This window comes from Phaseolus vulgaris, chromosome 3 (assembly GCF_051622355.1).
Source record: "Phaseolus vulgaris cultivar YP4 chromosome 3, ASM5162235v1, whole genome shotgun sequence".
NCBI lineage: Eukaryota > Viridiplantae > Streptophyta > Magnoliopsida > Fabales > Fabaceae > Phaseolus > Phaseolus vulgaris.
In genome coordinates this window covers 33,487,093-33,509,902 of record NC_143500.1, presented here as the reverse complement: position 1 = coordinate 33,509,902, position 22,810 = coordinate 33,487,093, and the positions used below count along the sequence as shown (strand labels likewise).

General features: G+C 33.6%; 2 protein-coding genes across 3 annotated transcripts; both read left to right on the top strand.

The window, feature by feature from the left end:
- Nucleotides 1-4,318: 4,318 nt before the first annotated feature.
- LOC137807124 (lysine-ketoglutarate reductase/saccharopine dehydrogenase bifunctional enzyme) lies at nucleotides 4,319-15,984 on the top strand. 2 transcript variants are annotated; one of them, XM_068607586.1, is made up of 26 exons: nucleotides 4,319-4,595; nucleotides 4,772-4,821; nucleotides 4,916-5,166; nucleotides 5,273-5,359; nucleotides 5,656-5,785; nucleotides 5,890-6,063; nucleotides 6,189-6,271; nucleotides 6,853-6,963; nucleotides 7,776-7,851; nucleotides 8,253-8,424; nucleotides 9,112-9,208; nucleotides 9,309-9,475; nucleotides 9,613-9,670; nucleotides 10,025-10,165; nucleotides 10,660-11,007; nucleotides 11,085-11,165; nucleotides 11,442-11,507; nucleotides 11,903-12,020; nucleotides 12,394-12,523; nucleotides 13,573-13,652; nucleotides 14,061-14,219; nucleotides 14,436-14,673; nucleotides 14,749-14,857; nucleotides 15,184-15,345; nucleotides 15,421-15,490; nucleotides 15,698-15,984. In XM_068607586.1, exons 3-26 carry the CDS (start codon nucleotides 4,927-4,929, stop codon nucleotides 15,748-15,750), a joined length of 3,150 nt encoding a protein of 1,049 aa, XP_068463687.1. In that variant the 5' UTR covers nucleotides 4,319-4,595; nucleotides 4,772-4,821; nucleotides 4,916-4,926; the 3' UTR covers nucleotides 15,751-15,984. The 2 variants fall into 2 exon arrangements, with proteins under 2 accessions (XP_068463687.1, XP_068463688.1); XM_068607587.1 differs by lacking the exon at nucleotides 4,772-4,821 and having other exon boundaries at nucleotides 4,391-4,595.
- Nucleotides 15,985-17,214: 1,230 nt separating this feature from the next.
- LOC150028801 (uncharacterized) lies at nucleotides 17,215-20,973 on the top strand. Its single transcript, XM_090300132.1, has 5 exons — nucleotides 17,215-17,435; nucleotides 17,541-18,097; nucleotides 18,824-19,718; nucleotides 20,322-20,532; nucleotides 20,809-20,973. Exons 1-5 carry the CDS (start codon nucleotides 17,215-17,217, stop codon nucleotides 20,971-20,973), a joined length of 2,049 nt encoding a protein of 682 aa, XP_090156258.1.
- The last annotated feature ends 1,837 nt before the right edge of the window (nucleotides 20,974-22,810 follow it).

Below are 22,810 nucleotides of genomic sequence, written 5' to 3'. Positions count from 1 at the left end.
ACTACAAGATATCCAAGTAAATGTATCTTATGAAGTAAATTAAAACATGTCAAGAATTTTTTTTTTTTCAAACAATGCGGCTAAAAAATAATTAGAGTAATGCAGCTGGAAGAAAAATATGAAATGTGGTATGCAATTGAGATTATTTAAGAATATAAAATTATGCTTCATTTAAAATTATTAAAATTCTTAAAATGGTTAAAACTTACTTTTTACAATAATTAAAATGAGGTGGAGGCAGAATTTGCTAAAAAAATTGATTAGTTGTTTTTTCTTAGCAAATAAAGTTCCATGTTATCATTGTTAAGCCTTTTCCAAAGCCCATTAAGAGTGGGGCCTTGGGTTGGAAGGTCACATTTGGGTTTAAAAGAGAAAAGAAAAGGAGGTAGCTTCCCATTTGTTGTTTTTATGATTGAAAAATGTTGAAATAAAATAAAACAGTGAGATGAAGGATGAAAGGGCAGAAATAAAAGTATGCTGAACATGATAACATATGTATGCATAATATTTTAGTAAGGGTATCTTCAATTGTTGTAGTGAGAAAGAAAGAGGGAGAATGATTCCAAAACATTCTGTGGAAATTATTAATAAGCAAAAGGTATGGTCGTTAGATGCGACAGGCACACTCCTATATAAAATTAAGTAAATTGGATTCGTATCCAAAAAGAAAGAACAAGAATGAGGAGACATCACCATATCATTGAGTATGGCTATAATCTCATGATAAGACCATTCTTTTTAAAATTCATTCCAATACTTCCAACCACTACACTACTCCAATGTATTTTCTTTTCCAATTTCATATTTCTTTTCAGAAAAAATGAGTTTGGGTGACTAATATATAAATAAGTATACACAACTATATAACACTAAATTCTCAAAATAATATTTACAACATAATAACAATAAATATTGTCATCATTTGTTAGTACTCTTGTTATCACCTGCAATATATATTTTTTTACCATGTATGTTCGTAACAATCCATAAACAAAAATACGATGATTAATTAATTTAATTTTAAACATCTTATACATTATATATAACAAGATACATCATGTATATACATCCTATTTAATGCACATCGCACAAATTTAATCACTCTATTGACAACAAAATAAAGATATCTTGTTACAACAACTATCAACAAATATTTCAACTAAACAATGTTAATAAAATGTCTAAATTTTTAGTGACATCCCATCACAAGATGCATTTCAAAATATACATTGGTATTAAGCACATTTCACAAAATACTAACACTTGCACCAAACTAGGATAATTCATGTACATAGTTATCTAAGTGTTTTTACAATGTGAGACCAAATATCCCATATTGAGTCTGCTTCCTCTTTTCTCTGGTTCCAACTGTCTTCCTTGTAGGTTCGTGGGGTGAGGTACTAGCAAAGATATTCCAACGCTTAAGTTAGATGAGATATTTTAGTTGTTCAATTATGAGTTTTACCAAAAAATTACCTTTTATCATGAGGGTCTTCCTTTATTTATAGTTTTCCATTGGATCTTCCCTCTTAATGATGTTGACCCAAGCCCAATAACTTCTTAATGATGCTTTGTGACCCTTAATTTAGATTAGTCTAATTAATCAGTAGGATTTTCGTTTTGTAGCTTTTGTCGAGAGGCCGTGTTACTTGTCGACCATTCGGTCTTTCGATTCTGGGTAGGACACTTAGCATGATCACCTCATGCACATATTACTCAAATGTTCAACATAATGATTGAGCATCCAATATAACATTTGAGTAATATGCCTTCAAATGAGAGGGTTGTCTTAGCTTTTTCCTTGCTCAAGATACACATGTCATTGCTTGAGCATTCGTATTGACACTTGAATAATGATAGTCAATATGATCATTACGTATCACTTAAGCAATACTCAACCCCAATCAAATAGAAAAATACATAGTAATGAAAATTCATACAAATATTTATTCTCGTGCCACAATTACCTCTTTTACATTGATTTCCATTTCTCAAATAACTATAAGATGTGTTTTCCAATTCATACTAGTTCATGTTCATAGATATTCATATAACCATTTCTATATGCATACATCCAACATTTCAATCAAATCATACCCCCACACACTTCTAAACAAACCATACCATTAAATATAGGTGAATATTAACTCCTTTTACTTTGATTGAAATAAACCCATAATTTTCCTCAACACTTTCAAAAATCCAAAACAATTCAAAAAACCAAATCCTTGAGTAGCATATCTTATTAACAGTCCACTCAAATAAGAGAAGAGAAGAAATTAAAATCTTAGTAGAGAATAATTTATTTACCAAAACTAAACTTGTCAAAATATGGTGAGTGCCATCCTAAGTGAGGAAACACTTTAAGAAAGGATATTAAATTATATTGCTTATAGAAGGTCATAACACTTATATAAAAGACGTGTCAATACAACCATGTAAAGATATGGTGAGTGGTCATGAGAAAAGAAACACTTTAAGAAATGATATTAAATGATATTGCTTAAAGAATGTACATACCACTTATATAAAAGATGTGACTATACAAAAATCACGTGACTAACTCATTAAAAAAAATACAATCTATTTATAAAAATATTTATCTTTCTACGTATTCTTTGTTAAAACTAATAAAACAACAACAATCATAATATTCTTTAAAGTTACAAAGAGTTCAAATAAAAAACTTAATAAGATATATTTTTAAAATAAAATAAAATGTCCAACGTATAAATTTTATTTATAGATTTTCAAATTTTAATTTATTTATTGGTAAAAGTTTAGTTTTCAATACCTTTTGCGATAACTATGACGACTTTAGTGTGTGTGTCTATATATATATATATATATATTTTACTTAATATGAAGTTGTTTTAATTTAGTGTGAGAAGTGGATTAATTTTTATTTTTATTTTTTTAGTTGTGTAGGCCTTTTTTTTTACTTTCACTTTACTTTAATTTTGTATGTTGAAATAGGTAATAATATTTTTAAAAATTAAGTATAATTTTTTATTGATGTAAAATAAATAAAATGAATTTAAAAAAATATTTTGGTTGATTTATTCAACTACAACATATAATTTATTCCAAACAAACATATTTGTAGTTAAATAAATTATTTTTTATTTTATTTTAAATTAATAATAAATTATAGTTAAAAATTATACTTTTTTTATTTATTTTAAAGCTAGTTATTACCATAATATATTTTATAAGGGTGCTCAAAACCATACTAATAAAAAAAATCGCAAAATAAACTGAAAGTTGATCTAAATTGAATATTTTTTAGATTTTAAATTTAAAATAAAGAATCAAACCAAGTCAAATAAAATTATTTATTATATTTAAATATAATTATATATTTAAATTTAAATAGCAACTAATAAACATATAAAAGTATGTCTTTTAAATGTCATTTTGTGGTTAATTGTATTTTATTTATAATACATTTATACTTATCACAACATATTAGAAAATTTATATTATAATTTTTAATAATTTATTTATTAATATGAGAAAAAGCAAACTAAAAAAATCATTTGAATAAGTCATACTTATTTTAATTTAATTCTTATATTGTTTAAGTCTATCAAAAGTTTGCATTATTAAAAAGATTAAAGAATAATTTTTGTCTTTAGATTTCAATTATTTAGTTTTTTTTTTCCATATGCAATTGCATAAAAATATTACACCAATTATATTTACACTACATAAATTGTCTGACAGAGATTAACATTACATCAACATGATTGTTGACGTACTAATGTAACAGTTACGTCACATGATATTAATAATTGTTTAGTAATGAAAGGGTGATTAATATTATAACGTATGTTATATTATAATTTATTTTATATCAAAAGTAATAATTCGAATCAATATTATTTGGTTAGATATGGAAACTGTTAAATCAATGTTGTATAGGAAGAGCTTAAATCATTAATTTTCATTGAACATATATTTTTAAAATAATTAATATTATTTATGATTTATTTCTTTAACATTTACAACTTCAATCACAATATTTCATTAAAATATTACTAATTTTAATAATAGAGAAATTGATTTTTTATTTTTTTTATTTTTTGTGAATATTTAGGAAGAAGTTTATTTTAAAAATGTTGTTGTTTAATGTTGTTTATTGATTCAGTGTGTAATGTTATTTTAAGAAATACACGTCAGGTGTCTATCCAGAGCATGTTTTTCAACTCCAGTGAATGACTACGTTACGTATGTATGTTTGGTAAAGACGTGGCATCAACATGGCTCTCTAACCATTTCTATTTATTATTTTCCTTTGTCTGAGGAGTCATCGTCCATCACGAGGTTAATATGAAAATTTTAGCACATTGTTATTTATTTCTGCATTTAGATAAGACTCAGCTAATTTAGAACAAAAAACAAACAGAAAATGACAACGTAGGAAAAGGGTAGGATCCACTTCCCATTCTTACAGTGTCGTGTGTGCCTAACTCTGCTGTCATAGTACAGGTCATGTGCACAGTTCAACCTTTTTAAATGTTACAAGATTTGTTACAACTTACAATATTGTTTTGCTGACATGACCGCAACCAAAGAACGAACTTGACAACTTGGTACGTGTTTGTTTTCTGTTCTAAGTTCTCGTAGTTCAAAACACCTTCAACTCAATCCACCTTTCATATTGATTTGGCATTGATTGTGACTCAATGAAATACAAACACAGCCATCCTGTCTGAAATCACTTCTCTTATTCTTGTTTGTTCCTCACCTTTTCTCTTCTCTAACTCAGTTTCAATCATAATCCATTGCAAAAAACGTGTTCAACATCTGATATTGGGGGTGAGCTTTATTTATTTATTTATGAATATGATAAGGCTTTTGAGTTATGTTGTGAATGGTTGAAGAATTGGGACCTTTGGGTGTGTTGAAACAGGTAAAAGGATCATGCTTGGGAACGGGGTTGTTGGGATATTGGCAGAATCTGTGAATAAATGGGAAAGAAGGGCACCTTTGACACCATCACACTGTGCTCGATTACTTCATGGTAGGACAGGTGTTTCTAGAATCATTGTGCAGCCTTCCACTAAGAGAATACACCATGATGCTCTCTATGAAGAAGTTGGCGCTGAAATATCAGAAGACCTGTCACAATGTGGTCTCATCCTTGGCATTAAGCAACCAAAGGTTCGTATTTCTTTTATTTTATCTTGGTTTTTTAAATTCTTATTTTCCTGCTAGAGTCTGTTCAGTTGATCGGAGAATTTTAACGATGTACATGACATTGATGCAGCTGGAAATGATATTGCCAGATAGAGCTTATGCCTTCTTCTCCCACACCCATAAAGCACAGAAAGAGAACATGCCTTTGCTTGATAAGGTGTTAAGATTATGTATAAAGTTCAACTATTCAGTTTGTCTCTGTAGTTGTCTTCATTTTATGTTTTAGCCTCCTATGCGAGAAAACTGGAAGTTTTAGTCTTCTACATACAAAAGAGAAGAATTTCTGGTATTGTAAAACTGCTAGAAAAATTTTCTGGCAGTGATAATCTGTTACAAAATGGGGACAACCATAGGAACCAGGAGTATAATTCTTCATGTTTGAAATATGGCTTATTTTTTTGTTGTGATTTCTTGGCCCTTCTAACTTGTTTTTGTTATTTTCCCCAACCTTAGATTCTAGCTGAGAGGGCATCGTTATTTGACTATGAGTTAATTGTTGGGGACAACGGTAAAAGGTTACTTGCATTTGGAAAATTTGCTGGTAGAGTTGGAATGATTGACTTCTTGCGTGGATTAGGACAGCGTAAGTTTCTAATTGTACCAGTTTTAGTTTATTGTGTCCATGTTGAATGGCATGGTCTAGAGTGTGATTTCAAACTATACATCTTATCTGTTTTATTGTTCCAGGGTTTCTAAGTCTTGGATACTCAACACCTTTCTTGTCACTGGGATCATCTTACATGTACCCTTCCCTGGCTGCTGCTAAGGCTGCTGTGATTTCTGTTGGTGAAGAAATTGCGACGCAGGGATTGCCATTGGGGATTTGTCCCCTGGTTTTTGTATTTACTGGATCAGGAAATGGTATGGTGTTAGGAAATGATACATTATTTTTATGTCCCATCCTTTCTGAAATCTCATTTACGTTAGCCCAATCAATGTTGAGAAGTAAGGCTTATGCTAACTTTTGATTTCTTCCTTTCTTGTAGTTTGTTCTGGTGCAAAAGAGATATTTAGGCTCCTTCCTCATACATTCGTAGATCCATCTAGACTAAGTGACCTACATAGAAAGGTAATTTTCTGTTCAATTGAGAGTGTTTTTAGGTTCACCTTGTGTTAGTTAGTTGTACTACACTTGTGCTTGTCCTAGATTATCAGCATAAAGAAGCCATTAGTAGGTCTGTTTCATATCATAACATAATGATGATTCAGAGTCTTATCACTCAATTCTAGAACTCTTTTTCATTTCTTGCCTCGCTAAGTTAGACAACAGAGTGACAGGGTAACACATTAAGTTTCTCATAATCAGGATGCATAATGTGACACCTGGAGGAAAATTTCTTTTCACAGTCTCTAGAATCGTCTTTAGTTTGGACTGATTATTGTGAAATTTCAAAAGTCAGGGAAGTATGAAGAGATAAAGAATGCAAAACTTTGCTAGAAATTAATCACAGTAATAATAGTATAAAAATAAAAAAAGTGTATACAAAACATCTATTACTGTTACAAATAAATGAAATTATAACTCAAGTTCAATTTTGATTAAAAAAATAAATTAATAGAATATTGAAATGTTATCAGCTATGTGATTGTTGCTTTTGAGATGTCTAGCAAATGTCTTATACTTTGCCCTGAATATAATTTGTTTAACAGGACACAAATCAACCACGGCACGCTTCAAAAAGAGTTTTCCAAGTTTATGGTTGTGTGGTGACTGCCCAAGACATGGTTGAACCCAAAGATCCCATGAAAGTGTTTGATAAAGTTAGTTGATCTTGATCTTGAGTTTTGGGATCTCCTCATCTATTTGCCTGCTAAAATCAGCTCTTATGATAAGTAGCAAAATAATTGTCATTTTATTTGGGATCTGAAACCTGTGGTGATAATTTATAGTTACAGCATTTTCTCACTCACGTCACGAGATTCATATGAAGGTTTATTTCAACATAAACAATAAAATAAAATATGAAGGGTTACTTTGGCATGGTTTTTCAGATATGAAAAACTAATTTGTGATGAATACTTCAAATACACGATAAACTTCTTTAAATGATCTTAAAAACAACAAATTCCCATTTTATAGCATAGTAGCATGTGTGATTTGGAAGCCATTTCAGAAGGAATGTAAAAATTCAAAATCATCATGTTATTTATGTGGAAAAGTAATTTTGAAAATTCCTCACTATGCTATAAAATAAGGACATTAAGTAAAAGTGTTTTCATTTTACAAGAGCAGAGTTGATGGGCTAATGAATTGTAACTACTGCAATAATCAGCATTACCCTTTGCATCCTTATGGATTGTTCATGATATTCTGACAAGAAAAAAAAAAAAAAAACTGTGAACATAATTTCTTGAAACTCCTGGAAGCTCACTTAATTCTTCTCATTCATACTCTCATCGTTTTTCCTAATGAATATATCTTTCTATTTTTTTAATGTAATGCTTTTTTTAGTTTTACTTTTTTTCCTCTTCCCAATTTATTTTCATCTATTGATTCTATTACATTGGTCTCTTCAATGTAAAGCAGGGGTATCTATTATAACTAGTACACTAACATGATATGATAATTTCAGGCAGACTACTATGCACATCCTGAGCATTACAATCCCACTTTCCATGAAAAAATAGCACCATATGCATCTGTTATTGGTAGGTCCTTCGTACTTGTTACTAAGTACTGATATTGGAGCAAATTATATGCTACTATTTATCACATTGCAGTTTTAAGGGTAGTAGTTATATTTTTTCTTGACCTTGCTTTGTCATGCGTTACTAAAATGATTTCAAGTCCTTTAGATTTCTAGTTCCTGACATTTGAAATTTTCTTTCTCATATATCAGAAAGAAACGCTAAACAAAAGCCACCCAATTTTTTCCCAAGTATTGTGTTCTTCCATGAAGATATATCTAATTCACATGTTACCATATCAAGAAAAAATTTAATAGTTGTCAAGTTTCACTATATATATTAGTAATTCTGTTCTCATCAAATGTTTCTTGATAAACTGAGTTTTCTTATTAAGCACCATTACTCACATTTACTTATCTTAGTCAATTGCATGTATTGGGAGAAAAGATTTCCTCAATTGTTGAGCTATAAGCAGATGCAAGACTTAATGGGCCAGGGGTGCCCCCTTGTGGGAATAGCAGACATAACATGCGATATAGGGGGCTCACTTGAGTTTGTTAACCACACTACCTCAATTGATTCACCCTTTTTCAGGTATAAAATGTCACTAGTTTGGGAAAATTAATTTACTTTTAGTCTCATCTACACTATTGTACCATGGAATTTATCTTAGAAAGAGATTATACTTTTGTTTTAGAGTTCATGAATATTGCACTGTTTCAATCACTTTGCATGGGTAACACATGTTAAGAAATGTACATGGCCCAAGTTGATATCATGATAATGTACGCTTCATGGTCATATTTTCTGCTTAAAACAAGCAAGAAATATAAAAAAGAAACACAAATATAAGATTCTTTGTCAAAGTACCTTTTTCTGCTTCTGGTAATGCTTTATTTGGAAGGTCAGAAAAATGTGTATGATGCTGCTGGTCTACCTCTGTTAAACATAAAAGCTTGGATTTTATTCACCACGAGGCCTTAACAAACTGCTTCATTATGCACAACACAGTATATCCCTACTTATGTCACATAAAAAGCATAAAATCTCTGTCTTTCTAGCTCCACATGTTGGGGCATATAAAAGAAAAGGGATAAGCCCTATAAAGGATGAAATACCATATAATACTTGATTGTGCGATTTAGAAGCTATAAGAATTGTAGGTGATACTCTGCTGCAATATCTTGCCTTACATTACCATATAACTTTCAGTTTAATTGCAAATATTTACGTTACAGTTTTTTTCCCTAGTATGATGTAATCTTTAAACATTTTTGTTAGGTATGATCCCATAACAAATTCCTACCATGATGATATGGACGGCGATGGTGTGATATGTTTAGCTGTTGACATCCTTCCTACAGAATTTGCAAAGGAGGTAGGTTTCTTCTTATTTGTTACTTACTATGCTTCTGTTTGATAAGAGAATAGTATTTTGGAATGGAGAATGATGACATATGCAATTTCATTATGGCTAGGCTTCTCAACATTTTGGAAACATACTTTCCCAATTTGTCGTAAATTTGGCTTTGGCTACAGACATTACAAAGTTGCCTGCTCACTTAAAGAGAGCTTGCATAGCCCATAGAGGAGTTCTAACCTCCTTATATGATTATATCCCACGCATGCGGCATTCTGATTCAGAGTATGTGTCTCATCTATATTTCATTCTTTGTAATATTATTTTCTTCATTCACTTTGTTGAATAATGTGCCACTTTCATAGTTTCTTGGTATTTTCCCATATATTATAACAGGGACATTCTTTCTTTTTGGTTTGCAGGGAAGCATCAGAAAACTCGGAAAATTCTCTATCCAACCAAAGGAAGTACAATATATCGGTGCGTTCTTCAGTTTCAAATATTATTGTCCATTGTTCTAACCCTACATACTTAGATTAGCTTGTGTACAACAGTATATGTTTTTGCATACCCTTGCACCTTATACAAGCACTCAAGACAAGACAGCTTTAATTTTACTCTAAAATGTTTTTGCACATATAGAATATCAATGCATAACAAGTCCAACAAAAATGCGAAAAACAAATAGGAACATGCAAAACTAATACCTAAGACTAATTGTGCAACTAATTCAAACTAAAATGACACCTAAAAATAAACTAAAATACAACACATCAATAATCCTACTAGTTGCTAGTTAATCTTCTGATTGAAATTGCTGAATATAACTGGCAGGTATCTCTGAGTGGTCACTTATTTGATCAGTTTCTTATAAACGAGGCCTTAGATATTATTGAAGCTGCAGGAGGCACCTTCCACTTAGTCAACTGCCATGTGGGTCAGAGTGTTAAAGCTGTATCATTCTCTGAACTTGAAGTAAGTAGTCCTGTATTTCAAACTCAAATATTTATGTATGTCCCTCTGAAATGTTCTTTCTCTTTATTTCGATGTATGATAGTAAAAGACAGAATAATTCAATTTCTTTTCTCTAAGACTTGTTAAATATGTTATGAACACTTTATTTGTAATGATGGAATGTCTTTCATTGTTCGAGTCAAGGTAATAATGATTTCTCAGCAGGAAGGGTACCACACCCTAAGTAATTCACTATAAGAAGGCTACTTTTCCCACTCATCATACCTTGTTTCCTATTCTGGAAACATTGTAACTTGTCTTCTGTTAGATGTTTCAATCCCATTCTGAGGGGTGTCAATTCTTTTTAATGTCAGGTCTAGCTAGCTATCTGTCCCCTGTGTGCTATGTTTTCTATCATTTTTGTTATTGAAATTACTTTTTAAACTGTGACTTTTGTGCCAACCTAGTGAATTTATTAGAATGAAGGAGGTATTGACATTTTGGGTTCTGAGCAGGTTGGTGCAGATGATAGGGCTGTTCTGGATCAAATCATTGATTCTTTAACTGCTATTGCTAAAGCACCTGAAAATGATAGATTTTCAAATCAAGATTCCAGTAAAATTTCTTTGAAGCTTGGTAAAGTAGAAGAGAATGGCACAGAGAAGGGGTTGGGTTCCAAAAGGAAGGCTGCGGTTTTAATTCTTGGTGCTGGTCGGGTCTGTCAACCAGCTGCTGAAATGTTATCCTCATTTGGAAGGCCATCATCGAGTGAATGGTATAAAACATTGTTGGAAGATGATTTTGAATGTCAACCTGATGTAGAAGTCATTGTGGGATCTCTGTACCTGAAGGATGTAGAGCAGGTATTTTTACTGATATTTTGCTTTCACATAATAATTTCTTGATTTCTCCCAGATTTGACATTAGAATATCAACGCAGATAGCTGAGGGCATTCCAAATGTAACTGGAATCCAGCTTGATGTGACGGATCATGAGAATTTGTGTAAATACATATCACAGGTGCGTTTGTCTCTTGGCAACTAAATTTTGCATATATCTTAATTGATTCTTTGGAAAGCAACTCAAAATGACTTCATTTAAGCCTACAAGAAATGGATATGGGTTTTGGCTGGCACAAGCAATTTGAGTATTATTAACCTATAAATTTACTTATAATATTGAATTTTCCATCTTGAAATATCATGCAACATGTGACCTATGCTTTGTGTGTTCTTAGGGCCTTAATAGCATTAGCAGCCTTATCTTAACTTTTTCTTTTCTTTTCTTTTTCTGCAGGTTGACGTTGTTATAAGTTTGCTGTTCCCTAGTTATCACATTATCGTAGCAAATGCTTGCATTGAGGTGCTTCACATTATTTTATGTTGTCGTTTAATATTATTGAAAGGAAAGGATATATATTTAGAAAAAATAAAATAAAATGACAGGATTTTGGACAAAGTATATCTAGAATAGATCATAGGTAAAGACTGCAACAACTGTAAAATTAATAAAGTATTGAATTGAACTTATAAATTGTGACGAGGGCTGAAGTCAATTCTTGCATTAATACATAAATCAAGTTAAAGATTGGTCAACTGTGGGTAAAAAAAAGAGATCATGAAAGTAATCTAGGAAATTGTTGATCCTTTGTAAACCAATGCTTGCTTGAATTCCCGATTCTCATAAATAACATCTATGCAGATTTCTTTTTTAGTAAGAATTGTAAACAATAGTAAAGAATGTGTTCCTTAATGCAGCTGAAAAAACATCTTGTCACTGCTAGCTATGTTGATAGCTCCATGTCAATGCTAGATGATAAGGCTAAAGATGCTGGTATAACAATTCTTGGAGAGATGGGTTTGGACCCAGGGATTGGTAAGAATTATTCTGATAATTATTGATTGGTTTCGGGACTTTTGAAGCACCACATATTTTCTTTTAAATTTATGCTTCTGTTTATTTCCTGAATGGATGCATGACCAACCTATGATAATTTTCTTCCGAGGAAGTTTAGATTTTTTTTGAGTTTAATAGAAATCAACTATAAGTGTAAAAGTATTTACATTGTTGAATAATCAAAATATTATCAACATGTCTCTCAAATCATTATGAAAATCAACAAGCTTATTATATGACAGTTTGTGATTAGTGGAATCACTTCAGAAATACTTCTTTACATTTTATCCCAAAGCATTGGCTGAAACCAGCTTGTGCCTTGCAATAACATTGTATTTGTTTGATGACCCAGATCATATGATGGCAATGAAAATGATCAACCAGGCGCATTCGCGTAAGGGTAAAATAAAGTCTTTCACTTCTTATTGCGGTGGACTTCCATCACCTGAAGCTGCTAACAATCCATTAGCATATAAATTCAGGTACTTTCTTGGAATGTCTTTGTCAAAATAAAGAGTAAACAAGCTGAATAGCGTGTTTGTTACTGGAAATGGTATGGTTTAGGCCAAAATTACAGTACAAGACAAGGCAGCAGAGAGTTTCAACAGGAGTCTTCTCTTTTTTGCATCCAGCATTAGTAAATTTGAGGCTGTGAATTTTCTTTCAAAAGACTGCCACTTATTGATTTGATGTGATTTTTTTTATGAAAAGGTATTGTCATGCTAAGCATCATTGTGAAACCAAGACATTCCAACTAAGTTGACACTCCTTAGCTCACCATCATTTGTAGCATATAAAAAATAGAATAAAAAAAGAAAAAAGATACATCATGAAAAAAGGGCTGGACCAAAAGTCATGATACAAAGAAAGGTAAACAAACCTAAAGTTAGGTAAACCACACTTATTTTTATAAAAGTCATACCTAATAAAATAACCCCACTAACTTATATGGTCAATTTATATGCAACATGAATGTTTTGTACGACAGCATACTCATTACTATTTCTAGAAATAAGATGTCATTTTTATTCAGTGATAGACTTTTATAGTTCAGGAAGAAGCTTGCAAATCAAATAACATGTGAAGGTGCATGGCACATCTCTCAGACGACAATACCAATCCTGTTATCACCTATTGCTTCTTCTCCATATTTACACATTTAAAATATAACTCAAATATCTTCAAACTTTGCTTGGCCTCAGTTATTAGCTACTGGTGTACATGCACAATGTACATGGAATATCTGTCTTCATTCAGAGAAAACTTGTAATAGAGTTGCTCGGGTTTCTATTTTGTTTCCCTTAAAACCCTCCTGAGAGATCACATAACAAAATATTTTGACTTGGAACACTTTTTTGGATAAATGTTTGTATATGGGTGTTAGTGTAAGTTTCGAAAGCTTTGTTTTTAAACTTTGTTTGTAGTATTTCATCTTGCTATCATTTAACTGTGGTAGGTCACAGTCATTTTCCTTATTCAGTAAACTTTATGATTGTAGCTAGAAGAACTCATTGGTTATCCATTATTTCAGTTGGAATCCTGCAGGGGCCATCCGAGCTGGGCGCAATCCTGCCACTTACAAATGGGGTGGTGAAACTGTACATATTGATGGTAAGCTTTTAATCATTTGGGAATATAATTTCAGGTAAACAACAATCAGGATATGTTCTCCATTCCCATTTTGGGGTAACTTGCCTCCACAACATGAATGCATGCATGCATCCATTTTTTTGAGATCTCACATCGACTTGAGATTAAAACATTTCATAGTATATAAGTGGGAGCAAACTTCACCTTATAAGTCAGTTTTATGAGATTGACTTAGGTTTAAAGTTCATTTTTAAATGTTATCAAAGTCATTTAAAGTCCATCCCAACGAGAGTTTGTATCTTATCACGCCACCTTTGACCACCCATAAATATATAAAATCCCACCAAAGTCCACTTTTCAATAATTTTCAAGGTCTAATAGCATTTGCGTTGTCATAAGCTTACTGCTTCACTTTTGGTTTTTGAACAGGGAACGATCTTTATGATTCAGCTACAAGACTAAGGCTCCCAGAACTTCCTGCTTTTTCTTTGGAATGTCTCCCAAATCGTAATTCATTACTTTATGGGGATTTATATGGAATAGCTTCTGAAGCATCAACCATTTTCCGTGGAACCCTCCGCTATGAAGGCACGGTGTACAAATGTTTCTATTACTTTTCAGGCTAATATTTGGCAGCGATCATTTCCGTAGTCTATAACATTTTAAAACTATAATAATCAATATTTGGTGAAGTGGTACCATCCTCTGAGTCATGTTAAAATTAATCAATGTTATATGTGTGGTGTGTTTGTGCATTTATGGTTCACTTAATCTTTCTGATACTTGTAGTAACTTGGTGTGCAGGATTTAGTGAGATCATGGGGACACTGTCTAGGATTGGATTATTTAACGATGAAGCTCATTCTTTGCTAACGGATGAACAGAGACCAACTTTCAGAAAATTCTTATTTGAACTTCTCAAAGTTGTTAGTGCAGATCTAGATGGACCATTAATAGGAGAGAATGACATCATGGAACTAATATTGACACAAGGGCACTGCAAAGATCGAAGAACTGCTAGGAAGACAGCAAAAACAATCATGTACACCATTTACCCTTCTCTTGTACTTTCATTTAGAAAATTATTGTCTTAACCTCACTGTCTTTTTTCATATAGATTCTTGGGACTTCTTGAGCAAACAGAAATCCCTGCTTTCTGCAAAAGTGCTTTTGATGTCGCTCGTTTCCGCATGGAGGAGAGGTTATCATATACTAGCACAGAAAAGGTATGTTTCTATCATAAAGAAATGCTAGCAACACATTCTATTAAAAATTGTATTGCTAGCACTCATCTCCTAATTAGTTTATATGTGAAATGCATAGTGCTTCCATCACGTAAGTCTCCATCTAACATTATATGATCTAAATGTTGGAACAACAAAAACATGACTGCTTAATTTAATTTCTTCCAAAATCCAGCAAAAACATGTTATTCTATCCACATATCACATTAAATATGCTAAAGCAACTTAGTTACAGGAATGTTCAGTGATTACTTAATAAAACATACATTTAGTATGGGTGCCTTAACTTTTGCTTGCTTTGTAAGCAGGACATGGTGCTTTTGCACCATGAAGTGGAAATAGAATACCCAGATAGCCAAAATACAGAGAAGCATGCAGCTACTTTACTTCAATTTGGGAAGACTGTCAATGGAAACACCACAACTGCCATGGCCCTCACTGTTGGTGTTCCGGCTGCTGTTGGAGCTCTGGTACTTTCCATCCCTTTCTATTCTTGTGTTACATTCCAAGCAAATGCTGTTAGTAAATTGTATCTGGTTTTGCAGCTCTTATTGACAAACAAAATTCAGACAAGAGGAGTTTTGAGGCCAATCGAACCTGAAGTATACACTCCAGGTGAGCCATGATGTCTAGTTTTTCTCATGCATAATCAGCATACTTGGCAGTCACATGGTCAAAGAATTGCAAACAATTGAGTTATTTGAATTTTAGGAAAGTTTTTTTTGCATCAGATAAATATTGTGTCATTGATTATTATTAACATGATGTATATTATGAAACTATGGAACTATATCAAGAAATTGTATATTGTGGCATTTGCAGCACTAGATATTATAGAAGCTTATGGCATAAAGTTGATAGAAAAGACGGAGTAATCTGCATCAGTATAGCATGCAATGTTGGGTGGGAATAAGATATATGAGTGTCAGAAATGGAAATGGAGCAGATGGTACCATCTCAGCTAAAAACACTTTTACAGAGAAGCTGAGGCCAATTTCAATTGCAGCATTCATTTCTACCCCTCATGATGTATGATTCTAGAATAGATATTAGTTGGTGGGTGTCAATCCAACTATATTATTAATATATTAATTTAATTATGTTTTTAATTTCTCCGATTATATTATTAATAGATTAGAAATGAATATCTTTTAATCTTTTAATTTTTTTTTCTCTCTCTAGCGTTAACAAATTCTTGACATAAATGGTGGAGGTTATGTGAATAATTATTACGTGGAATTTAACAACACAATAATAGTATTGTTAAATATATTTTGTCCTTCAAATTTAGATGATTTTTTTTATCCCCAGATTTTTATTTTTTATAAAAAGTTTTTATGTTAAGCATCACTACACCTCAAGTAATAACAATCATTTGTCATCACGTGAAATAAGTATTATTAAAGAAAAAAATACAAAAATATGGGGAACTAGACCAAAATCTATATGTTAACAAAAATGATGTTGTAAAACAGAACCAAATATAGCAAAACAAAAACGAAAAACAGAGTGTGTGAAACGGAAATCAGGTTGTGCGTGGAAAACCCTAGTTTTTCGATTCCGTTGGAGGAGATCTCGGAAGTGCAGTAGACACTGGAACTTACCGAGATATTCGCGCTTGTTGCCCTCTCCCCCTGGATCGTGGCCACATGACCGGGAAAGCACTGCCTTGCCCTTTGAAAGTTGAAGAACGTTGCTCCGCTTTCGCGCTCGCAGTGCCTAGTCCTTCGGGATTTTAGAACGTTGCTGCCGCAGTTGCGATGTTGGACGGAAGCACGTGGGTCTGGAAGTTCCAATGGACTCTTGGATTCTCTCCCTATATAAAGAGAGCTCCACCCCCTTCAGAAAACGCATCAAATCACTCACCTCTTCATCTTCTTCAAATCCTTCGTTCACCATCTTCTTCCTTCTCCATTTTCCCTTTTCAATTTCTCTCTCCTCATTATTTTATTATTATAATATTTCTGGGTTCTATTTAGGTATTACTCTTTTAAAGAGAAACTTGCTAATTCTGATCCTCGGACATTACCAGGAAGTTCCTGTTGTATCCTGGGGGACTTGCGCAATACACCGCGGATAAGTCCTTACGGATAGTGATCACTCACGCCTCGGGAAATCTTTTTTTTTTTTTTTCGTTTTAAAGCCTATTTTTACTACAATCGTAAGGACTTATGGCTGAAAATACGAACGACAACAACAACGCTGCTCAGGGAACATCAAATGTTGTTTCCACAATGCAAACCATTTTTGCGAAACCATTTCCGGATGTCTCAAAAATTGAAGTCTTCACCGGTCAGAACTTCTGACGTTGGCAAGAACGCGTGTCCACCCTATTGGACATGTACGGAGTTGCTCTTGCACTTACAACTTCCAAACCCGACTCAACCACGGCTGCGAAACAAGTTGACGATTGGATCCATGCGAATAAGGTATGCCGTCACACTTTACTCAGTGTGTTATCTAACGATCTATTCGATGTTTATGCTTCTTATAAGAATGCGAAAGATATTTGGGATTCTCTTATCTTCAAATATACTGCCGAAGACATCGTCAGACAAAGGTTCGTAATTGCAAACTACTACCGCTGGGAGATGATCAAAGGCAAAGACATCAAAATCCAAATAAACGAATATCACAAGCTGATTGAAGATATCAAAACTGAAAGCATAACCTTGCCAGATGAATTCGTGTCCGAACTCTTGATCGAAAAGCTCCCGCAGTCTTGGACGGATTACAAACAACAACTGAAGCACAGACAGAAACAAATGTCACTATCAGATCTGATCACCCACATCATCATCGAAGACACAAACAGGAAGGAGTGCGATGCTGCAAAGGCCAAAACTCTGTCTGCCAAAGCAAATGTGGTAGAAGACAAACTAGCTCCAAAAAGGTACGAGAAAAAATTTGATCATAAAAAGAAATATAACAAATTCTCTCGTCCCAGTGGAACTAACCCCACTTTCAAGAAAAAGGGTAATTGCTTTGTCTGTGAAAAGCCAGGTCATCATGCACCTCAATGCAGACATAGGGCCAAAAACGACTATCCTCCTAAGGCAAATCTAGCCGAAGGGGAAGCTACTATTGTGACAGTCGTTTCACAAGTAAACCTTGTGACAAATGTGAGCAAATGGGTGGTAGACTCTGGGTCTACCAGACACATCTGTGCAAACAGAAATGTGTTTACCTCCTACACAAGTGTGGGGGGATGGAGAAGAACAAGTATATCTCGGTGACTCCAGGACAACTCCTATCCTAGGAAAAGGAAAAGTTCTTCTGAAGCTCACATCTGGTAAAACTCTGGCTTTGAATGATGTGCTACATGTGCCATCAATTAGAGTTGGTCTCTGTGGCATTGCTAAGCAAAGTTGGGGGTTAAGGTGTCATTTGAATCTGATAAGATTGTTATGACAAAAAATAATGTTTTTGTGGGAAAGGGATATTGTGATCAAGGCCTTTTTGTATTGAACATTTCTGAAATTATGAATGAATCTAAATCTTCTGTTTATATTGTTGACTCGTATGATATATGGCATGCTAGATTAGGACATGTGAATTCTTCGTATGTTATAAAATTGCAACGACTAGGATTAATCAACATGCATGACAAACAAAGTATTAAATGTGATGTATGCGTAGAGTCTAAAATAACAAAGAAAACATGTCACTCTGTAGAACGTCAAACTGAAATTCTTGGTTTAATTCATACTGACCTTGCTGATTTAAAACAAACCATGTCTAGAGGTGGTAAAAATTATTTTGTAACTTTTATAGATGATTTTTGTAGATACACCAAAGTGTATTTAATTAAACATAAGGATGAAGCTTTTGACATGTTCTTAACTTATAAAGCGGAAGTAGAAAATCAACTAAATAAGAAAATTAAAAGAATTTGATCAGATAAAGGTGGTGAATATGTTTTATTTAATGATTATTGTGTGAAAGAAGGTATTATTTATGAAGTAACCCCACCGTATTCACCTGAGTCTAATGGAGTAGCTGAAAGGAAAAATAGGACTCTTAAAGAAATGATGAATGCAATGCTTATTAGTTCTAATGCTCTTGGTAATTTATGGGGTGAATCTCTGCTTACAGCGTGTTTTTTGCAAAATAGGATACCACATAGGAAAACTGGTAAAACACCCTATGAGTTGTGGAAAGGTTATCAACCTAATCTGAAATACCTAAGAGTGTGGGGGTGTTTAGCTAAAGTGATGTTACCTGATCCTAAGAAAAGGAAAATAGGCTCTAAAACATCTGATTGTATGTTCTTAGGATATGCAGAACATAGTGCTGCTGCCTATAGGTTTCTAGTTCTTAACAGTGATATAATTGAACGTAACACTATAGTAGAGACGAAAAGCGCTGAGTTCTTTGAACACATCTTTCCACTAAAGAGCAGTGGTACATTTAAACAACCTATAGATAGTGCTAGTGATACCTTGAGTGAGGATGTTAGGAGAAGTAAAAGACAGAGAAAGGAAACATCTTTTGGAGATGACTTTTATACTTATCTAGTTGAGAATGATCCAATAAGTTTTTTAGAAGCTACTAGTGCTCCTAATGCTAAACATTGGGATAAGGCCATTAAAACCGAGCTTGATTCAATTAAGAAAAATAATACGTGGACCTTAGTAGATCTGCCTAAAGGATCAAAACCCATTAGTTGTAAGTGGATCTTTAAGAAGAAATATCATCCTGATGAATCCATAGAGAAATATAAGGCAAGATTAGTAGCTAAAGGGTTTACTCAAAAACATAACATAGATTACTTTGATAGTTTTGCACCTATTACTAGGATTTCCTCTATCCGTGTGTTGCTAGCCTTAGCATCTATCCATAAGTTAGTAATTCACCAAATGGATGTTAAAACAACTTTTCTGAATGGTGAATTAGAAGAGGAAATTTATATGACTCAACCTGAAGGATGTGTAGTTCTAGGTCAAAAGGAAAAAGTATGCAAACTTTTAAAATCTTTGTATGGTTTGAAACAAGCACCAAAACAATGACATGAAAAACTTGATAATGTTTTACTTTGTGAAGGTTTTTCTACTAATGATGCTGATAAATGTGTGTATTCTAGATCTGAAAATGGTGAATATGTCATTATATGTTTGTATGTGGATGACATGTTAATTTTTGGTACATGCAATGATATAGTTCTTCAAACAAAATTGTTTCTTGGATCTAAGTTTGAGATGAAAGACATGGGTTAAGCAAGTGTGATTCTAGGAGTTAAAATCATAAGGAAGGGAGATAATATATTACTATCCCAAGAAAAATACACTGAGAAACTTCTAAAGAAGTTTGGTTACTATGACTTTAAGTCAGTGAGTACCCCTTATGATGCTAACTCTAAATTAAAGAAGAACAGAGGATAATCTATTTCTCAAACTCAATATGCCCAGATAATTGGGAGCTTATTGCATTTAATGAGTTTTTCTAGACCAGATATTGCTTATGCAGTAGGTAGACTGAGTAGATACACTCAATGTCCTAGTCGGGATCATTGGGATGCACTTGCGAGACTCATGAAATATTTGAGAGGTACAATGGATTATGCCATTGAATATAGTGGATTTCTCGCTGTGCTAGAAGGGTACAATGATGCTAACTGGATCTCTGATTCAGATGAGACAAAGTCCACTAGTGGTTATGTATTTACACTTGGGGGTGGTGGAGTTACCTGGAGGTCAGCCAGACAAACTATTATTGCAAGATCAACAATGTAATCTGAGTTTGTTGCTCTAGAAATGGCGGGTAGTGAAGCTGAGTGGTTGAAAAACTTCTTAGCAAACATTCCTTTAGGAATGAAACCAACCCCATCTGTATCAATGCATTGTGATTGCCAATCGACAATAGCTATAGCTAAAAATAAAAGCTACAATGGAAAGAATAGACATATACAATTGAGACATAATTTGGTGAAACAGCTGTTAAAGAGTGGAACGATTTCTATTGACTATGTCAAGTCAGAACGGAATTTGGCAGATCCTCTGACAAAACCCCTAGGGAGAGAAATGATTTTAGAAACATCGAGGGGAATGAGACTTAAGCCACTTGCAAACAAACAAGTGATGGAAACCCAACCTTTGTGATTGGAGATCCCATGAATAAGGTTCATACGGGTAAAAACAAGTCACTTGTTAGTTTTGCTAGCGCTCATATTGATTTTAAATCAATTCTGTCCATTCCTATGGTGTGTGTGAAAGTGCTAATTACTGCATTATCAAGAGGATAAACTTTGTGGTTAAAATTCAGAGGTAAAAGAGTTTTAACGATTTACAAAGTTTTAATGATTTTCATATCCCTTATGGGTGGTGTATGATTTGCAGCATACACTTGATGAAATCATCTATATGAGTGTCAAGTGGGGCCGCTTGCATGAGATCTTGGCAAGATCTCTATAACACTCATGAATACCGGGCAGGCGCATGGCCTAGTAGCGCAACACAACGATATCAGCAAGTAATGTGGGGGTGTATTGTGATTGATAAACCTCTAACACATACTAAGTGTCTTGGTTCATATAGCTTGCTATACCAACTACACTATGTGTTAAGTTCATCAATCTAAGACTGGTTCATATAGCTTGTTATACCAGTTCTGATGCATTACATCTTAGATGAACCCAATATTTTTTTTCTTTCTCTATCTCTAAGTTTTATCTTTTGCAATATGTGGGGGATTGTTGTAAAACAGAACCTAATATAGCAAAACAAAAACGAAAAACAGAGTGTGTGAAACGGAAATCAGGTTGTGCGTGGAAAACCCTAGTTTTTCGATTCCGTTGGAGGAGATCTCGGAAGTGCAGTAGAGACTGGAACTTACCGAGATATTCGCGCTCGTTGCCCTCTCCCCTTGGATCGTGGCCGCATGACCGGGAAAGCACTGCCTTGCCCTTTGAAAGTTGAAGAACGTTGCTCCGCTTCTGCGTTCGCAGTGCCTGGTCCTTTGGGATTTTAGAACGTTGCCCGCAGTTGCGATGTTGGACGGAAGCACGTGGGTTTGGAAGTTGCAACGGACTCTTGGATCCTCTCCCTATATAAAGAGAGCTCCACCCCCTTCAGAAAACGCATCAAATCACTCACCTCTTCATCTTCTTCAAACCCTTCGTTCACCATCTTCTTCCTTCTCCATTTTCCCTTTTCAATTTCTCTCTCCTCATTATTTTATTATAATAATATTTCTGGGTTCTATTTAGGTATTACTATTTTAAAGAGAAACTTGCTAGTTCTGATCCTCGGACATTACCGGGAAGTTCCTGTTGTATCCTGGGGGACTTGCGCAATACACCGTGGATAAGTCCTTACGGACAGTGATCACTCACGCCTCGGGAAATCTTTTGTTCGTTTTAAAGCCTATTTTTACTACAAATGATACATAGGTAGACTATACCTATTAATAAAGAATTTTAAGAACAAAAGATGGAAGCCTATTATACCAATTAAATAATTCTCTATGAATAAATCCTAAATTAGCCAACTTATTAGCACACGCATTCCCTTTACGAAAAATATGAGTAACCCTAAACCTGATTTTTCCACCGTAATTAAGACAAGTATTTCATCTATTACGAAGCATCCAAGGAACATTTGTCCTAGCAGTAAACGCAACACAAACCAAGGTAGAGTCACATTCCAGCCAGACATTAGTAAGTCCCAACTTTTGAGCTTCATCCAAAGCATATATAACTCCATAAAATTCAGCAACCAAAGCAGTCTGAACGTCAAGAAACGCAGAGAAAGCTCCAATAAACTTCCCCATACTACCACAAAAAATACCTCCACAAGTGGCAAGACCTGGATAACCCCTAGCAGCCCCATCAGTGTTAATTTTAACCCAGCCTGGTGAAGGAAACTCCCATCTAACAGGAAGAGGACGAAGAACTTTACCAGTACGAGTATTAATACCAAAAAACTTAATCACACTGAA

Bases quoted from the DNA above. Each gene is read 5' to 3' on its own strand.
- LOC137807124 (XM_068607586.1), top strand. From the start codon at position 4,927: ATGCTTGGGAACGGGGTTGTTGGGATATTGGCAGAATCTGTGAATAAA. The intron at 5,360-5,655 runs GTGTTAAGATTA...CCCCAACCTTAG, and splicing joins ACATGCCTTTGCTTGATAAG to ATTCTAGCTGAGAGGGCATC. The intron at 10,166-10,659 runs GTAAGTAGTCCT...GGTTCTGAGCAG, and splicing joins TATCATTCTCTGAACTTGAA to GTTGGTGCAGATGATAGGGC.
- LOC150028801 (XM_090300132.1), top strand. From the start codon at position 17,215: ATGTACGGAGTTGCTCTTGCACTTACAACTTCCAAACCCGACTCAACC. The intron at 18,098-18,823 runs GTATATCTCGGT...GTGTGAAAGAAG, and splicing joins GGGGGGATGGAGAAGAACAA to GTATTATTTATGAAGTAACC. The intron at 19,719-20,321 runs GTTAGTAATTCA...GAGTTTTTCTAG, and splicing joins GCCTTAGCATCTATCCATAA to ACCAGATATTGCTTATGCAG.